General features: G+C 44.6%; 2 protein-coding genes across 4 annotated transcripts in view; one reads left to right on the top strand and one right to left on the bottom strand.

The window, feature by feature from the left end:
* Positions 1–1,921, top strand: part of RBBP4 (RB binding protein 4, chromatin remodeling factor) — a 17,758-nt gene extending 15,837 nt beyond the window's left edge. For both annotated transcript variants that reach the window (XM_004266508.4, XM_049696390.1), the window contains exon 12: positions 928–1,921. In XM_004266508.4, coding sequence (XP_004266556.1) covers positions 928–993 — 66 coding nt within the window. In that variant the 3' untranslated portion in view covers positions 994–1,921. The remainder of the gene's footprint in view (positions 1–927) is intronic.
* Positions 1,619–19,769, bottom strand: SYNC (syncoilin, intermediate filament protein). 2 transcript variants are annotated; one of them, XM_004266507.4, is made up of 4 exons: positions 19,162–19,735; positions 12,929–14,072; positions 5,104–5,228; positions 1,619–3,493 (listed from the first exon to the last, which is right to left on the bottom strand). In XM_004266507.4, exons 1-4 carry the CDS (start codon positions 19,212–19,214, stop codon positions 3,433–3,435), a joined length of 1,383 nt encoding a protein of 460 aa, XP_004266555.2. In that variant the 5' UTR covers positions 19,215–19,735; the 3' UTR covers positions 1,619–3,432. The 2 variants fall into 2 exon arrangements, with proteins under 2 accessions (XP_004266555.2, XP_033278164.1); XM_033422273.2 differs by lacking the exon at positions 1,619–3,493 and adding an exon at positions 4,572–4,916 and having other exon boundaries at positions 5,096–5,228; positions 19,162–19,769.

Here is a 19,769-nt window from a genome sequence, read left to right as displayed (position 1 = left end):
TTGTTGGACACCCCATTGGTGTCAGGGGAGAAGATACCACACTTTTGTTGTCAGACTACTCACATAATTGTATACATTGTTTGTCCCTGTAGTCAGATTGAAAGCTAAGACTATCCCATCCTCTGTAGCACCTACCCTAGTGATACTAAGTGCATAGTAGATACTAAGAACAGTAAGTTTTGCCCAAGTGAAAGTGGTATCTGTGTTTAAGATGCTTTTGGATATGGGTATTTCATCAAGTCGTACAAGTAGAGTTTATTTTATGCAAGAACAGTTTCTCTTTTTAAAATATTTATAAATTGAGATTTAGAACATGGGTTTTGCAGTACAGTCACAGAATTGTGCAACCATCACTACAGTCAGTTACCCCAGAAAGAAACCCCACACCCAGTAGCCATCCCTCCCATTTGCCTCCAGTCCACCCAGTACTAGGCAACCATTAATCTACTTTCTGTATGGATTTGCCTATTCTGCACATTTAATATAAATGAAATCATACAATATGTGACTGACTTTTTTTATTGCCAAATAATACTCCATTGTATGGACATATCATTTTATTTGTCCATTTATCAGTTGATGGACATTTGTGTTGTTTTTACTTTTTGACTGTTACGAATAATTGATTAAAAGACTCAAGGTTGATTATCAAGACAAATGGTAACCATACTTCAGTTTTTAGGGACTATCCTAATCCGGGGGGTTGGCCTGTGGCCAGCTGCCTGTTTTATTTGGCATGCAACTATACTTACCCATTTGCAGGTTGTCTGTGGCTACTTTCATCCAACAACTGCAGAGTTGAATAGTTAAAACAGAGTATATGCCCCACAGTCTGTCTCCCTGGCCTCGTCTGTTTGAAACTTTAACTTCAAGAAGTAACTTTCATGTTTACTCAATATCCTTTTCTCTTTTTCTTGTTTTTGGCAGGCAGAGAACATTTATAATGACGAAGACCCTGAAGGAAGCGTGGATCCAGAAGGACAAGGATCCTAGAGAATGTCTGCACTTCTTGTGATTTTAGACTCCCCTTTTCTTCTCAACCCTGAGATTGATTTAACACTGGTTTTGAGACACAGACTTTGGTTATCCCTCTATAATAAGTTCTATCAACAATGTTATTAGTCCAAACAGAAGGTGTTTTCTAAATATTAACTGGGGGCTTCTTGATTCAGGAAAGCCACAGACTTATATTTAAATTTTCTTCAGGAATTTTCTAGTAACAGAGGTCTAAAGTAGCCACAAAAAGGGGAATATTGTGAGTGGTTATTTTTCTTCTTATGCTATATCCCCAAGTTTTTCTGACTCATTTAAGTAAATGTTAGAGTGAGTAAGAAATAGAGCCAAGTGAGGTAGGTGTCTGAGCCATGAAGTATAAATACTACAAGATGTCATTTTTATTCAGGAAATAGGGGAGATTCAAGTCATATAAATTCCTGCTCTAAAATCTTCACACGGAACTTGCCAGGATACACATTTTCTTACACAGACCAGTCTCCTCTCAGTTTCTTCAGTTAAGTCAAAACAATGTGTTCCTCTTTCCCCATATATTTTTGCTTGTTAGTGTATTTCTTGAGCTGTTTTCATATTATTTCTTTCCTTTCTGTGAAATGGTTTAAAAAAAAAAAAAAAAAAACTTGGGACCACCAAGTTGTAAAGATGTATGTTTTTACCTGACAGTTATACCACAGGTAGACTGTCCAGTTAAATTGAGAAGAGCGAATCAATAGCTTGTATTTGTTTTTAAAATTAAATTAATCCTGGATAAGAGTTGCTTTTTTTTTTTTTTTTTAAAGGAGTTAGTCCTTGACCACTAGTTTGATACCATCTCTATTTTGGGTGACCTGTTTCACCAGCAGGCCTGTTACTCTCCATGACTAACTGTGTAAGTGCTTATAATGGAATAAATTGCTTTTCTACATAATCCCACGCTGATGGGTTTTATTTAATATATAATATCCATCAAACACCAGTCTCTGGCGTCTAGAAGGGTTGTTCAGGTGACAGTTATTTTCTATGGTCTTTGACTACCAAGAGCAGAATTAAATATAATAGACCCAGAGGTACAGCAAAGAGCTTTACTCCTTCCCGGGGGAAGTGAAAGACATAAAATGCTGAATCAGAGGTACACAGATTAGTCTTTGATAAAATAACATCTTTTTGAAGTCTATCTCTGGAGAACTACATGAACTTTCAAGAATGTCAGAGGCAGTGTGGCAGAGAGAATTTAAGGCAAAATTTAAATTTGGAAAAGGTGTTTGACCTTTTCTCATAGAGAGGTTGAATCTCCCCAGTATTTTTTTCACTGGGGCCTGTACTTAGAGGTTAGAAAAATAGGCTCTTGAAAGCCAAGTGCCATAACCAGGTAAAATGCCGGGTTCTTCAACCACCCAATTTAACGGAGTAGATCACTCTGACCCAGAATCATTTTCATGAGGTGAAAAACCAAACTCATCTTTGGGGAAATCTGGATTGGTTCTTTATTCTAAGTCAGTAGTTTTTGTTTTTTTTTTTTTTTGCGGTACGCGGGCCTCTCACTGTTGTGGCCTCTCCCATTGCGGAGCACAGGCTCCGGACGCACAGGCTCAGCGGCCATGGCTCACGGGCCCAGCCGCTCCGCGGCACATGGGATCTTCCCGGACCGGGGCACGAACCCGTGTCCCCTGCATCGGCAGGCGGACTCTCAACCACTGCGCCACCAGGGAAGCCCAGTAGTTCTTTTAGAGTATAGTGAAAATTACCATGACACAAGAGTAAATCTACATGAATCAGCACAGACTTAAAAGTAAACTTTGTAAAGGAATTCAATTAAAGTCTAACATTCATGGCACAAAAGAATTCAAATTGTAAACCCATGTACAGTTGACCCTTGAACAACGTGGGTTTGAACTGCATAGGTCCACTTACAACATACTTTTCAATAGTAAATACCACAGTACTATACCTGCAGTGGTTGGTTGAGTCCGTGGATGTGGAGGAACCTCGGATACCGAGGGCCAACTAAGTTATGTGCAGATTAACCGCCACATTGTTCAGGGGTCAACTTGAATATAAGGAAAATCGTCTGCCTTTTTGACTCCACCTGTGTTCCTGAAAAACTTTTGGGTCAACAGAAGGTAAGATACATTCTTCACAATACAGCAAGGTGTGTCCATACATTCTTCCTTTACTTTGTGCGTGTGGAGGGTTGCTGATGGGTGACAGGAGACTTATTTTTCCATTTCTCAGTGCATTGAAAACAGTACCAGCAGCCTATGAAATAGAATCCAGCCAAGAGTTGACTGATAGTATTCTGCCTCCAGCCAGCCCTAGAATCTTTTTAAACAGGTCAGCCAGTATTTGTAACTTTCCCAGAGTGAACTGCTTGCCAAATCCCTGGCACTCCCTTCTCTGTTTAGAAAAAAGTATGTCCAAAGGGTACTCAGTGATCCTTTGCTAAGAAGTTTTTTTTGTTGTTTCTTGGTTACAGATTCGGCCATATGTTTCTAAACAGCCCCTGTAAGGTTGAGAGAAAAAAGGATAAGTTTAAACTTTCTGCAACTTGAAATAATACAGTATAAAGTTTTTGTGGGGGTTTTTTGTTTGTTTTTTGGGGGGTTTTTGTTTGGGTGCGCTGCATGGCTTGTGGGATCTTAGTTCCCTGACCAGGGATTGAACCTGTGCCCACAGCAGTGAAAGCACTGAGTCCTAACTGGACCACCAGGGAATTCCCAGTATAAAGTTTTTAATAATGAATTTCTGAAGCTTAGTGCAGGCCATGTTGAGGAGAGATTGCTAGAGTGTGTTTTGCATCTAATCAAGGATGACTTTGGGAGGGGCTAGCTAAAAAGTTTTTCTGCCCACGTTAACTTTACACACAGGTATTACAAGGCCTGAAATTCTGTAATTTCGATTCTTTGGATTAATCGTTGTCTTTTCCATGTACTTTTCATCTTATCCACACAAAGGTGTTTAGCAGATCATTTTCTTCGGTTACAAGGTTCTAGTAATCTCCCAAACAATGGGCATAGTCAGTTATTCCTGGATGAAACATGGTAAAAGAAAATCCTAGTATGGGAGTTCCCTGATGGTCTAGTGGTTAGGATTCAGCGCTTTCGCTGCTGTCGCCCGAGGTTCAGTCCCTGATGGGGGAACTGCAAGCCATGCAGGCTGGCCAAAGGAAAAAAAAATCGTAGTAATTTAGGAAAAGCATCAGTAATAATAGTTATTTGTGAATTTGTATACAAAATGTAGGATTAACTAGGAAATTAATAAAAATTTATGGATATTTATCTAGTATCCAACTTGATCTTTTTTAATCCTTAGTTTCTTTATCCAGGAGAATCTAGCACTTTATAAAGAATGTGAGGACATATTGGTATGTAAAGAACTTAATGGATAGGTGTGTTGCTTGTTTCACAAATTAAGCAATAATCATGTCCTTTAGTCTACAAACAACACCCTCTTCAGCTTTGTAAATGACTGTTAACAGATTAATTTAGCCTTCTTGGCCTCCTCAGTCATAGTTTGAATTAGGTACCCTAACTGCCTTCTCTGCTATTCTAAGGAAACTTTATGAATAGCAGATGGGGTCACGTAGGGTGAGGAAAGTAAGAATGCACAGAGCCTAGATGTTTTATCCTGTTCTGGATTTCCTGATAATAATCAGGACATATTTTAAGTCCTACTAGAAATTGAAACATTCCAAATGAAGCCTGAATGCTTGAACCAGGCAACCTGGAAGTATGTGTTATCCCTAAATGACTGACTTGTCATTAGACACACAATCTTTTTTTAAGGCACTAGTCTTGTTAGGTTAGGAAAGCAGCAACAATGCAGACACTGCTCTTATAACCTACAAGAATCACCTTGCGGCTGTGTCTGGATTCCACCTGCCTCAGAAGTGGGAGCATTAGCCTGTTCCAGGCTCTTGGGTAGCATAGGCGTTTTAAAAAAAAGAGCCATTTTCCATCTGTTCACGGATGAGCATAATTTGAAAATTTTCCCCCAGTTTTCTTTTTTTTTTTTGCTTTTCACTGTCGAGAAATTTCTCCTGAGCAACATCTGCCCTCCCCACCATTCCCTCAGCCTTTGTTAGTTGAGATTTGGGTAGCAGCAAAAACTGACTTGTATGTTGCGAGCTCTTCAGCAAGGCTGATCTTTAGCTGCTCCATCTCTTTGTTCTTCTGTTGCTGGAGTTGCACCCCGCTTCTTAGCTGCCTCTGTTGTTCTTCCATTTCCTCCAGCTGTTCCTGCGTGAGGGCCAAGAACATTTCTAATGCACCAAACAACAAAAACCTGACATTGTCCATAATAGTATATTTCCTTACACATTGTTTAATCTCCATAGCAGTATTGAGGTTGAGAAATAGATTCAGAGAATTTGTGTTTTGACAGTGATACTGTTTTTGACAGTGATACTGTTCTGAAAGGAGTCTTGTCTGTTAACCACAGCTTACATCTTAAAATCCTGCAAAGGGTGGACAGATTTTCAGAGGGACTTTTTTGTTTCCCAATTTTAAGAAGTGTCGGGGGCTTCCCTGGTGGCACAGTGGTTGAGAATATGCCTGCCCTGGTCCGGGAAGATCCCACTTGCCACGGAGCAACTAAGCCTGTGCGCCACAACTACTGAGCCTGCACTCTAGAGCCCGCGAGCCACAACTACTGAGCCCGTGTGCCACAACTACTGAGCCTGTGCGCCTAGAGCCCGTGCTCCGCAACAAGAGAAGCCACCACAATAAGCCTGCACACCGCAATGAAGAGTAGCCCCCACTCTGCAACTAGAGAAAGCCAGCAACGAAGTCAGCAACGAAGACCCAACGCAGCCAAAAATAAGTTAAAAAAGTGTCGGGGAGGATTTTGATTATCTAGTGGTGAACTAAGAATTTTATAGACGCCTTGCTCTATGTACAAGTTTGTTTCCGTTAATAATCAGTAGTCTTTATAATGCCCAACAACTTCAGCAATTTAAGTTGAAAGAAACCAAGTCTTTGTGTAAGCAATTATTCTTTTTTTTTTTTTTAAATCACTACATTTATTTATTTTTTTTTTTTTTGCGGTATGCGGGCTTCTCACTGTTGCGGCCTCTCCCACTGCAGAGCACAGGCTCCAGATGCACAGGCTCAGCGGCCATGGCTCACGGGCCCAGCCACTCCGTGGCCTGTGGGATCTTCCCGGACTGGGGCATGAACCAGCGTCCCCTGCATCGGCAGGTGGACTCTCAACCACTGCGCCACCAGGGAAGCCCTAAGCAATTATTCTTGAATATTATATTTGAATCTCCTTGAAGTCAGAGATATCTTTACTTAGTACTTACCACAACATGGCATGCAGATAGATGCTTTATTAGTGAGGGTATCAGAGTTGTTAATTTCCTATATCCTTTGCTTATTACATCAGGACAATTCGTTCTAAAGTTGGAAGATGAAGGCGCTATGCCCTGGAGGCCCTCAGGGGTCTTCAGATAACTATTTCCCATTCTGCCAAAACCAGGCAGAATGCATTCTGTAAATTGTGTCTGCCTAGGATTAATGCCTGAGGAATGAAGATGTCCGCAAATCAGTCTGTGCCTTGGTTGCTAGCTGACATGGATCCTCAGGATCCATGGGGTAGCTGGGAAGGGAAGGGAGCATTGAAATTGGAAGGCACATCTTTAAGGAGCAATGACTTTACCTCAGATTTTGAAGAAGAATACAATAGGAATCCAGTTTAGGTGCATACTGTCATTAGAAGGATCTAAATAATTTGTTCACTGAGTCACCCTTGATATACTTGTGGCCTGTCAATCTGCAGTGTTTTGATACTCTGGCTGAATCTCAACTTTCATCAGCATTGTCAAAGGTCTTTTTTTTAGTGCCTAGCCATGCTTTGATACCACACAGAGATGTAGCCTTACGATCTAAGAGCATGTTATCTAAAGGAAAGCATCTGCATACCTCTGTGCCCCAGTTTCCCAAGCCTCACCATCTAGCAAACCTGTTGTTTGCTGGATATACAAAAGACCTGCTTGTGAAGGCTGTCTGCACCATCACTGATAAGCTCTTGACAGGGAGAAACTGTCACAGAATGAAGGAAGTATTGTACAGTGACAGAAATTAAGGACAATCTCCATTCTTAATCCTGTGTAGCACCACTGGGTTAACTTTTTAAAAACTGCTTTATTGGGAAGTCCCTGGCGGTCCAGGGGTTAAGACTCCATGCTTCCACTGCAGGGGGCACGGGTTCGATCCCTGGTTGGGGAGCTAAGATCCCACACGCCGCATGGCGTGACCAAAAAAAAAACTAAAACAACAAAACAAACCTACTTTATCATCTCAATCTTTCATAGGCTTTCCATTTTCTTTAGTCTGGCATTCAGCCTCCTGCTAGTTGGACCCTTACTTCTAACTAGAACCTCCATTATTCCTGTAGTCTGCACTGTCCAGTATGGAAGTCACTAGCCACATGTGGCTATTGAGTACTTGAAATATGGCTAGTCTGAACTGCGATGTGCTGTGAGTGTAAGATACATAGCAGATTTCTAAGACTTGACACCAAATATATATATATGTGTGTGTGTATATATATATATATCAAATTTTAATGTTGATTACATATTATAGTGGTAATATTTTTGCTATGCTGGGTTAAATGTATTATTTTCACCTGTTTCTTAATTTTTTTTTAATGTGGCTACTAGAATTTTTTTTCTTTTTTTGGCTGTGTGGTGTGTGGGATCTTAGTTCCTCAGCCAGAGATTGAACCCATGCCCCCTGCATTGGAAACGCAGAGGCTTAACCACTGGACCGCTAGGGAAGTTCCCCTAGAAATTTTTAAATGACATCTGTGGCTTGCATGATACTTCTGTTGGAGAGTGCTGCTCTAGTCTGACCAAGTCAGATTTCTGTGCCTTTACTCCTGCCATTTCTGTCACCTAGATAGCATCTGTTCCCTTATATTGAATTTTTTTTTTATTCATGTCTAACTCCCAACCAGATTGTAGGTTCCTGGTTCTTAGTATGTCCGGCACCCTACACATAATGCTTATTGAAGTGAAGCATGCAGATAGTAAGCATATTCCATCTTTTGGCATTAGAAGTCTACCAATTTCAAGCTAAAAACTTTGAGATCATTCTCAGCAAATTCCTCACCCTGCCCACTGCAACCAGTCACCAAATGCTACCCATTTAACTTCACATCTCTCATCTCTCCTCTAAGTGGTGTTTCCAGGCTCTTTCAATCTACCCTCCACACTGCCACTTAGAGTACGTAACTACGTGGCAGGCACCATTAGCAGCACTTTACAGATATTAACTAGTTCATTCCTTGCAACAGCCCTATTAATCCCATTTTACATGTGAGGAAGCTGAACCACAGAGGTTAAGTCATTTGTCCAAAGTTTCCCAGTTAGTAAGTGGTAGAGCCAGGATTTGCCACTGACTTACAGCTCATACTCTTAATTGCTTTATTGCCTTCATATAGATAGATATAAAAGTAGACATAGATGATAGATAGATGATTGATAGATGATAGATAATAGATAGATGATAGATGAAAGATAGATGATAGATAATAGATAGATGATAGGTAGATGATAGGTAGATGATAAGTAGATGATAGATGAAAGATAGATGATAGATGAAAGATAGATAGATGATAGATGATAGATAGATAGATTGATAGATGATAGGTAGACAAATGATAGATGATAGGTAGATAGATAGATGATAGATAAATAGATGAAAGATAGATGATAGGTAGATAATAGATAGATAGATAATAGATAGGCTCTTAAATGGTCTTCAAACTGTTTTCCAGGAAACCACAGGAGGAGGCCATGCTGGAGTGACCTTGTCACTCTTTAGTTAGAAAGTAGCTCTACTTTTACTTGTTTTACATGTTGGCATTCCATATAAAATTGTTTTGGGGAAAGGGTCTGTGGCTTTGAAGAAAACCTTTTTAGGAAAACCACTGACCTAAAGAATACATAAAGCCGGGCTTCCCTGGTGGCGCAGTGGTTGAGAGTCGGCCTGCCAATGCAGGGGACACGGGTTCGTGCCCCGGTCCAGGAAAATCCCCCATGCCGCGGAGCGGCTGGGCCCGTGAGCCATGGCCGCTGAGCCTGCGCGTCCGGAGCCTGTGCTCCGCAACGGGAGAGGCCACAACAGTGAGAGGCCCGCGTACCGCAAAAAAAAAAGAATACATAAAGCCCTTTGAATCTGGTCCCAATCTACCTCTCCAGCCTCATCTCTCTATTTCTCACATTCCTTATGTTCCAGCCACACTGAGCTTCTCACTTCCCATAACAACGTCTGTGTTTTCATGCTTTTGTATAAGCTGTTCCCTCTGCCTAGAATACCCTTCCCTTGTCTACACAGTGAATTCATTCTTTAAGGCTCAGCTCAAACACCCTGTAGTAGTTGAGTGTGGACTTGAACTAGATGGCACAGGGTTACATCCTTCCTTCATCACTTCCTAGCTGTGTAACCCTGGACAGATGACTTCTCTGACTCACCTGTTTTCTTGTTTTTCAAATGGTGACAGCAGTTATACCTATCTCAGATGTAAGAATTAAATGAATTATTTACATGTAAAGAACTTCACGTACATGCTAGCTATTGTTAATCCTCTAATGAAATTTCCCCCTTATCTCCCCAGGTGTAATTATACCTGCTTCAGTACAATGCTTTATTCCTACAACTATTACATTGTCTATCACACTGAAGCATATTAATTATTTCATTGATTCTAAAACTCACACTTTAACATCTTACTTTGATCAGGATGCATCTTACGATCAAGTGTATTAGATTTTATGAAATTTTATCTTGCATCCTTCCTGGACTATAAACTTTTATGTCTTCTTTTCTTTTTCTGTTTAATTTTTATTTTTTGTATTTTTTGTTCATTTTATTTATTATTATTATTATATTTTAATTGGACTATCAACTTTTTGAGGACAGGGGCTGCCCTCCACCTCCACCCTACACCACAGCGTCTCATCCCTTGCCAGCACATAGCTCATTGCCTGGCCCATAGAAAATAGGCACTTAGAAGATATTTGTCAAATGAATGGATGATGGTGATGAAAGAGGCAAAGTTTATAGTCATAAGAGTGAAGCATACCCTTGAAAAGTAATCAGATGCCATACATGGCCTTTGGCAAACAGTTTAGGAAGAAGCCATTTCAGAAAGAAGAATTGGGACTTCCCTGGTGGCGCAGTGGTTAAGAATCCGCCTGCCAATGCAGGAGATACGGGTTCGAGCCCTGGTCCGGGAAGGTCCCACATGCCGCAGAGCAACTAAGGCTGTGCGCCACAACTACTGAGCCTGCGCTCTAGAGCCCGCGAGCCACAACTACTGAAGCTCACGTGTGTGTGCTCCACAACAAGAGAAGCCACTGCAGTGAGAAGTCCGCGCACTGCTACGAAGAGTAGCCTGTGCTTGCCGCAACTAGAGGAAGCCCGCGCACAGCAACGAAGACCCAACGCGGCCTAAAATAAATTTTTAAAAAAGAAAAGAAAGAGAAGAATTAGCTCTTTCATACCTTTATTCCTACTTTAATTATGGTATGGCGATAGGAGACACCCATCAAGATTGTTTTCTATAGAATGATCTTTGGAAAGGTGCACAGATCATCAAATCTGAAACAAATCCAGTACAGTGACGAAAATCACTGGGGAAAAAGTTCTACAACTCTAGCACTATGTCAGAAAATTCTAATCCTGAGGATTCCTTACTTAGAGCACCACCATCCTCGTTAGTCTTGCCTGAAATCTAAGCATTCTCTTTGACTTCTCACCTCTCTGCCCCACTCATTCTGTAGCCAAGTTTATTCTACATTTGTTCTTGTATCCTTCCCCTTCCTTTTATTCCTGCTACCATTGTTTCCTTTTACCAATAGTAGCTTCCTAATTAGTCTCCTTGCCTTTGGGTCTCTAGCCCATTTTACACACTGCCACCAATACTGTTTCTAAAAGGAGAGCAACGATCATGTTAATCCCTTGATTAAATACCTTTATGGGGACTTCCCTGGTGGCGCAGTGGTTAAGAATCCACCTGCCAATGCAGGGGACACGGGTTCAAGCCCTGGTCCGGGAAGATCTCACATGCGGCGGATCAACTAAGCCCTTGTGCCACAGCTACTGAGCCTGTGTGCCACAACTACTGAACCCTGCACGCCTAGAGCCCACGCTCTGCAACAAGAGAAGCCACCGCAATGAAAAGCCTGCGCACCGCAACAAAGAGTAGCCCCTGCTCAACACAACTAGAGAAAGCCCACGCACAGCAACGAAGACCCAACACAGCCAAAAATAAATTTTAATGAATAAATAATAAATAATAAAATAAAAAGAAGCTCTTAAAAATAAACAAACCTTTATGGATGCAACTGACCACTGAATAAAGTCCAAACTCCCTAGTTTGGATTTCAAAATCCAATGTGATCTGCCCCGATTTACCTTTACAGGTTCAACTCACCTCTCAGTTTTTCACCTTTCACATGCAGCCAAGTTACAAATTATATTTTAGATCTATTAGATTAAATAAAATATATTAAAATTACCTTCACCTATTTCTCTTTTTATGTGTTTATTAGAAAATTTCAAATTATATATGTGGCTTGCGTTATATTTCTGTTGGACAGCACTGCTCTAGATCTTACCTATACTTCAACACTTAGCTCAAATAACATTGTCTTCCGTTATGGGTTCTCTGATTTAATCCACGACTATTATCCCATAGCATTCTTATTTGTACCTCTCTTAAATCACGTTACTTCCTACCCTGGGTTACAATTGTTAATGTAACATTTGATTGAGTGTAAGCTGTTAAGGTTAGTATTTGTTTATGCAAAGATAATTAGTGCCCTTTCACTAGATTGTGACCCAGTAAAAAAGCAGTGCAGTGAAGGCGGCAGGCAGTGTTGGGTGAGTGAGGGGAGTGCATATATGTATAGTTTGAAAACGTTCAATATTATGACCAAAACACCCCACCGTTTTCATAATACAACTACAGAAAGCTTGACAAAATCTTCAGTGAAGTAAATGCAGCCATTTTCAACAGAGGACGTGTTCCCTTAAGGATACGTCAAAATCTCTGGCAGGGCATAAGATTAAGTTCATCCAAAAAAGGGGGGTTCCAAAAGACAAAAGTACTGCTCTGAAAAGCACCACACTGTGGTCTTCTCATGGTACCCAGCAGCTCTTAAGTCAGCGCTTAACTGATGCATACTCTGAGTCTGGTGGCAGAGATAAGTAAAACATACTCCCTACCTTCCGAAAGCTCACAGTCTGTGGGGGAGAGAGACTTGTTTATGCACTTAGTGTTCGTCTCCCACTCTGTTCTAAAAGGGATTAGAACTGGCTCACGATCAGAAATAGCTTGAATACAAGTGAAATGGTGACAAATGCACAAAAAAGGAAAACGAGGAATTGAGATTTATAGATTTCATCCCAGTTTTTTAAGACTGGAAAAACTTCAAGGCAGAGATCAGATAGGTGGGGCTTGAGGGTGAATATGGGAGAGGGGAGAGAATGAATACTACCTAGCCTCACTCCCTCCTGCTCTATATAAACCCAAGTGTGATTCACTTAGAATTGGAAACTTGTGCCGTGGAAAGAGCACTGAAATATTTGGGGGTGGGCAGACTAGAGTTCAAATTACTCCAACTCACTGGGCCTCAGTTTCCTCATCTATGAAAAATGATAATAGTTGACTTGGAGGATTAATGATCAAGTGAGATAATTGGTGTAAAAGTGCTGTGTAAATTAAGAGTGCAAGATAACTTTCAGCCCTAGCACAGGCCTGAATGAATGAAATGGAAAATGGCATAAAGAAGTGAGTGAATGGCCCAAGGAACAAATTGTTCCTCCTACATATGCTAGTATCCTTCAGCCCAAAGATATTTGGCCCCGATCCCCTTTTCCTCCCCAGGCTAAAAGACTGTACTTCCTTTCATGCCAAGTGGGCCTACCCTGTACTGCTGCACATCCTCGTCTCGTTTTTGCCTCACAAGGGTGGTCTGGTCCTCCAGATTCCTGTTTTGCAGCTGGAGCTGAAGGGCCTCTGCTTGCAGGGGTCGCAGAGCCTCCTTCATCTCCTGGATCTCGGCCTGGGTTTTCTGCAGAGCTCTGGCCGCAGCTTCTTTCTTCTCTAGGAGCCGCAGCAGCTGAGGCTCATACTCCTGCTCCAGGCCCTGGCGGCTCTCTGCCATGAGGTTCTCGAACTGGGCAGAGAGCTGCCGGCTCTCCTGGAGAAAGTGCCCATCCCTCTGGCTTGGAGGTGCTTCTAGTTGTTGCCGTAACTGCTCCTTTTGCTTCTGATAGGCATCCCGAAGCTGGGCTAATTCCTCCGAGAGCTGGGCTGCCCGGGCGGTCAGCACTTCCCGGAACTCGGCAAACTGGGCCACGTCCTGCCGGCGGCACTCCAGCTGATATTGGTAGGACACACATTCCTTCGTCACCTTGAACAGCTTCTGCTTGACCAGTCGGATCTCCTCCCTCAGCCCATCCCTCTCCAGCTCTGCCTGGGCGTGCAGTTTGTAGGCAGCCAGGATGTCGTGGTGGACCCGTTGCACCTCCTGTAGGGCTGGTTCCCGGAGCAACACAAGCTCATGGATGAGCTGATCCCTCTCCTCTTCCAGCTGGCCCACGGCTTGGACACACTGCTGGAAACGCCCCTCCAGCAATTCCAGGTCCTCTGTGCTCAGGCTCCCCTCCGTGCTGGGACTCGGCCCAGCTCTGAGGCTCTCCTCGGGGTTAGGTTTCTCCTCACTCGGGACTGTCTCTCCCCCATAAACCATCTGCTCTGGGCTTGTAGTCTTCCCCGGCTTCACGGGCTCTTCCACATATAGCATCTCCTCTGGCTTTCCTGGCTCCTCCACATACAGTGCCTCATCAGGCGTCCTGGTCTCCTCAATATGCAGCATCTCCTCAGGCTTCTCGGTCTCTTCCACATACATAGCCACATCAAAGTCACCTGTGTCCCCCGGGTAAAGAATATCCTCTAAGTTCAAGGTCCCTTCCAAAGACAGAGTAACTTCTGGGTTCCAGGTCCCCACCTCATACGGGGATTCAGAGTTCTCCTCTTGCAGAGAAGTGGCCTCTGCTCTTGTGTTCCTGCAAGAGAAATGACAAGGTGAGAGGGCAGCCACAGTCCTGGGATGGTTTGTGACTGGAGCCAGTAGGACACAGGCCTAATTTATATCAAATTCTCACATCTCAGAGAGCACATGTCTGCCCCTTCCCTCCATTGATCCACCCCGACACAGCCCATTGCTTAGATCTGACACCATCCCCATGATGTCAGTGTCGAGTCTCTGCTTACATACCTTCAAGGACTGGAAACTCACACCTGAGCTACTATATGTTCCACCGTCATAAGAAAATTCTAGTGTTGAGGTAAAACCTTCCCTGCAATTTTTCCCTGGGTTTGATTCTTCTTTCTAGAATCAGACAAATCTAATTTCTCTTCTATGTAAGTTCTTTGAACACTTAAAGAGAACTGATTTATCCTTCAATTATTCCATGCATGCCAAGGTTTCCAGTACCCACCTCATTTGGGTTACTTCTTTCTGACAGGCTCCAAGTTGACAGGCTCGCTATCCCTTGGGGATGGGTATAGGAGGCAATACCCAGGTGTACTCTGAGCAGTGATTCTCTGGACACTATACTCCTATTGTTGCAGTCAAGACACCCTTAGCATATAGGGCAGTTCCATCATATTCTGGATAAATGCTGAGTTTGACTAAAATCCTGAAGACTTTTTCACACCAAGTGCTTTTAAACCACATCTCTTGTTCCTATAAAACTTCATCTTGTTGGAATTGGCCCATCCTTCTAGCCTGTCAATGCTCTTGAATTCAGATTCTGTGATTCTAACAGATGAGCCCCTTAACCCAGCTGCCCGTTGCCTGCTAGCTTACTCAGTTCCTGTGGAGGAATGCTCTCCTGCTGCTTTGGCCCTCAAGTGGCTTTGGTCTTTCCTGTTTCAAATGCATCTTACCTGCCTTGGATCTCTGAGCAATTCTTTGAAAATATAAAATACCATGGAAATAATAATAAATTATACTTTTAAAGGTCTTATATACACCAGGCCCTGTTCTAAATGTTTTACATATATCGATTCATTTAATCCTCATAACAATTCTATGAGGTGGTTACATTTATTATTCCCATTTTACAGATCAGGAAATGGAGGTCAAAGAGATTAAGTAATTTGCTCAAGGAAACTCAGATACTCAAGAGTGCACCACTTACAAAACAGACTAAATTTGAGTGTAGCTTTCAATAAACTTTTCTTTTTTAAGATATAAAGTATAAATGAAAAGCCTCACATATCAAACAAAGAATTTGATTTGTCTTGAAAAGGCTTACTTGTGTCCAGGTTTTCAGCTCTATTTCTCAGCTCCAAGTTCCTAATAAAGATTACTTTTATTCTAAATCGTCTTCTCAGTCCTCCTCTCTACACCCCAGGAATCCCTGGCTTCCCTTTTGTATCTCCTGATGGCCCTCTGGAAACCACAAAAGTGTGTCTTCACCAGGCCCCAAACATCACTGGCCTCATTCAACCCCAGCACCTGCACCAAAACCTAAAACTTAATGACAACTCAACAATCACCTAGTCCATTCACTTCACTTTACCAGAGATGGAGTGCTTTTTTTGTTTTTTATAAATGCATGTATTTATTTATTTTTGGCTGAGTTGGGTCTTTGTTGCTGAGTGCGGGCTTTCTCTAGTTGCGGCGAGTGTGGGCTACTCTTCGCTGCGGTACATGGGCTTCTCATTGCGGTGGCTTCTCTTGTTGCGGAGCATGGGCTCTAGGTGTGCAGGCTTCAGTAGTTGTGGCTCGCAGGCTCTAGAGCACAGGCTCAGTAGTTGTGGCACACAGGCTTAGTTGCTCCACGGCATGTGGGATCTTCCCGGACCAGGGCTCGAACCCGTGTCCCCTGCATTGGCAGGCGGATTCTTAACCACTGTGCCACCAGGGAAGCCCTGGAGTGCTATTTTAGATATCTTCATCTGATGTTACTTGGCACCTCAAACTCAACTGCCACCAAATTATCCTTCTCCCTGAGCTTGTTACACCTGTATTTTCCAGCTCAGAGAAATATATCACCATACACCAGGCTGATGAGACAAGCAGTCTTTTTTTTGTTTTTTAATTGGAGTACAGTTGATTTACAATGTTGTGTTAGTTTCTGCTGTACAGCAAAGTGAATCAGTTATACATATACATGTATCCACTCTAATCTTCTAGATTCTTTTCCCGTATAGGTCATTACAGAGTATTGAGTAGAGTTCCCTGTGCTGTGCAGTAAGTCCTTATTAGTTATCTATTGTATATGTAGTACTGTGTATACGTCAATCCCAATTTCCCAATTTATCTCTTCCTCCCCTTTCCCCCCTGGTAACCGTAAGTTTGTGTTTTACATCTGTGACTCTATTTCTGTTTTGTAAATAAGTTCATTTGTACCATTTTTTAAAATATTTCTTTCTTTCTTCTTCTTATTTATTTTGGCTGTGCTGGGTCTTAGCTGCAGCAATGTGAGATCTTTAGTTGCGGCATGCAGATTTCTTAGTTGCAGCATGCATGTGGGATCTAGTTCCCTGACCAGGGATCAAACCCAGGTCCCCTGTATTGGGAGTGTGGAGTCTTACCCACTGGACCACCAGGGAAGTCCCTGTACCTTTTTTTTTTAGATTCCACATATAAGTGATATTATATGATATTTGTCTTTCTCTGTCTGACTTAACTTCACTCAGTATGACAGTCTCTAGGTCCATCCATATTGCTGCAAATGGCATTATTTCATTCTTTTTTATGGCTGAGTAATATTCCATTATATATATGTACCACATCTTTATCCATCCCTCTGTTGATAGACAAGTGGTCTTTAAACAGCCAACTCACTAAGAACTGACGTTTCTATCTCAGAAAGTCTCCAGTCTCTATCTCCCTCTTCACCCCATTGCCAGGACCCTCGTCCAAGTCACCATCCCTCACCCGCACTTTCGTACCAGCCTTCCCATAAGCCTTCTTCCTTCTCATCCCAGTCTGTTCTTGACAGTGCTGCAGCTTACTATAATATAAAGCAAACTATCTTGCTCCACTTCACCATATATAGCCAACTGCTTAGCATAGATTTAAGGCCCTTAAAGATGTGACCTCAACATACCTCTTCAGCCTCATCTCACATTACTACCCATAGCCCACCCAATGCTTGACAACCCGTAACATGCGTTAACTTTTCTACCTCCTACTGCTACCCCACAATGTCTAAAGGGTCCAGCTGAGAAAATACAGTTCATTGTATACCACCTGACTAGAGAACAGTCCTATACTACCTGGAAAAGTAGAGTTCCTAATGCCAGGAAGGATGCACCTGCTCAGCTAGCCAGACCCACCCGGATCCTCAACAGAGTCCCTGCTTTGCCAGCAGACGGCCCTCACATCATGCTCCAGCTGAGTGCTCCACCCTGGAATAACGTAATTGTGTTCAAGGAAGTATTCTAAGCGTTTCCCATAAATACTCATTTATCTGATGCTCATCCATTATCCCCACTTTATAGATTAGGAAACCAAAGCACAGAGTAAAGAACTCACTCAAAGTTCTACAACTCATACGTGGTGGAGCCTGGCGAAGGCCGGCAGTCTGGCTGCAGAGCCGGAGCTCCTTTTTACCACTCTCGTCTTAGAACAGGCATAAGATCTGAAAGAGGTGAAACAACTACGGCAGGTATAGAGCTCGGCCCTAGCATTCAAAATATATTTATATCTATTTACCTAACAAATTTCTACTCATCCTTCAAACCCTGCTCAAACTCCACCTCCTCTGTTAAGCATTTCCCAGACAACTCCCATTCTTGTGTTCTCAAGGCACTTTGTAGGCAGCTCATCTTTGAACTAAGTGCTTTGTGTTACAGAAGAGCATGTATCTGTCTCCCCTGATGGTCCATTTCCTAACAACAAGTACAGTTATTCTCTCTATATCCCAGGGTGGGGCTCTGTAGAAGGTAGGCAGGCAGCAACCAACTGAGCTCCAGGGAGGAAACTTGCCCAAGGTCGAGTGGCAAAGCTGGAAGTAGATTCCAGGTCTCCTGACTTGCAGGCAGTGCTGTTACCACACACCACTCAGTCACCCCATCCACAGTGCCAGGCCTCTGCTAGGTGCTGCCCTCACACTGCTGTCTCTCTCTAAGGAGCTGGGGAAAAGTAGATTATGGGAGGCCTAGGGGCAAGGGGGCCAGCTTAACTGGGGCCCCTGACCTCAGGTTTCCTTGGGCTCCAAGCAGCCTCCCTCTCTGCCACTTTGTCCCTGTCCCTAGAGGATTCCATCAGCTCCCAACCCATCAGGGATGTGACTGGGAGTGTTTGTGATACTGTGCAGGCATGAGTTGGTGTGTGACTCTGTGTGTACCCCTATGTGTGTACAGGTGAGTGCACAGGTAAAACAAGGCTCAGCTTTGTGCCCTTGGTGACAGGGGAGGGGTGTCAGGTGTGTGTGTGTTTGCACCTCTACCTCTTGGTACAAGAGGAAGTCCAGGGCTACCGGCTGACCTGGGGCAGAAATGCTCCCTACTCGCCCCAAATCCTTCAGCCACAGGTCCCTTCCCCGCTAACCAGTGGTGGAGCTGACCGTTGAATGTTGGAGAGGGCCTCCTCTCCAGGGCCCCTGCCAACCAAGGCCCTCTTGCTGGTCTGGGACAGTAGACTCTCCCCCCAACCCCGCCCCGTCCAACACCACCCCAAGCCCCAGACCAGAGAGAACCAGCTGCTTGAACACTCTCAACTCCAAGGGGGCAGCCGCCCAACCTTGCACGAAGTCTCTTCCACACGGCAAATTCAGCAACTGGAGGCCTCCATCTCCAGCTGCATTTGGGGTGAGCAACGAAAGAAAACGGGTAGCGTCTTTGGCCACTGGGGGCCGAATGGCATCTCACGGTTGGTGCCCGCTAGTGTGAAGCGGTTAATCCTCGCACCGCCCGTGGGAGGGGGAGGGGTAATTATAAAAAGTCCCAGACAACCGGAGATGCCAGGCCGGGACGAGACGCTCCGATCTCCCTTCGCGGGTGGCTCCGCCCTGTGCCCCACCCAGGCTGGACCCCCGCCCCCGCCCGGCGAAAGGCGCTCGCGGGGGGTGGGGATCCGTCCAGCACCCCTTCCCCAGGGGGCGGCGACGCGGCCCCGGGACGGTCCTTTCCTACCTCGCGGCCTCGGCGGCGCCGTCCCCGCCGCGCCGGGGCTCCGGGCTGGCCATGGCTGCGCAACCCGGGCTGGGCGGCCGCGGTATTAATAGCTGGCCCCCCGGGCAGCCCGCGCCCGTCCGCCGCACTGCCAGCTGCAGCCGACACCGGATCCCGCCGGCCCCGGGCCGGGCGCGCCCACTTGGCCCAGGCTCCCGCCGCGGGAGGAGGGAGCGGGCCGCTAGGCCCGGGGGCGGGGAGATGCCGCCCCTCCCGCGACCAGCGGAGGGTGTGGAGGGAGGTATGGGGGGGCGGTCGGCGTCTCCAAAACCAATCCCCCTGAGGTCTTCCCGAACCTTCTTTCTCTCCACCCTTCCCTTCCGAGGGTCCCGGTTTGGGCGGGGCGGGGGGGCAGTGGAGGAAGGTGGCTCCGCAGCCTCAGGAGAGCGCTTGCCCTGCCAGACCGGCCCGGGAGGGGGGCAGGGTGTGGGGTTGGGGACCTCGAGGGACCCCGCACCCTGCCCGCCGCCCGCAGGAGTTCGGGGGTGTCAGCCGCCGCCCGGCGCCCTGCGATGCCCCCTCGCCTGAGCGCTGTGCCCCGCAGCTGTCGCCGAGGGCTGGCGGAGGAG

This window comes from Orcinus orca, chromosome 1 (genome assembly GCF_937001465.1).
Source record: "Orcinus orca chromosome 1, mOrcOrc1.1, whole genome shotgun sequence".
Taxonomy (NCBI): domain Eukaryota; kingdom Metazoa; phylum Chordata; class Mammalia; order Artiodactyla; family Delphinidae; genus Orcinus; species Orcinus orca.
The sequence above is the reverse complement of the archived record's forward strand: the minus strand, read 5'-3'. Positions and strand labels throughout refer to the sequence as shown.

Excerpts from the sequence above, each read along its gene's own strand:
- SYNC (XM_033422273.2), bottom strand. The coding sequence starts at position 19,214 with ATGGCCAGCCCGGAGCCCCGGCGCGGCGGGGACGGCGCCGCCGAGGCC. Across the intron at positions 14,073-19,161 it reads GGCGCCGCCGAGGCCGCGAG|GAACACAAGAGCAGAGGCCA; the intron begins GTAGGAAAGGAC and ends TTTCTCTTGCAG. Across the intron at positions 4,917-5,095 it reads CGCAACATACAAGTCAGTTT|TGCTACCCAAGAGCCTGGAA; the intron begins TTGCTGCTACCC and ends TTAAAACGCCTA.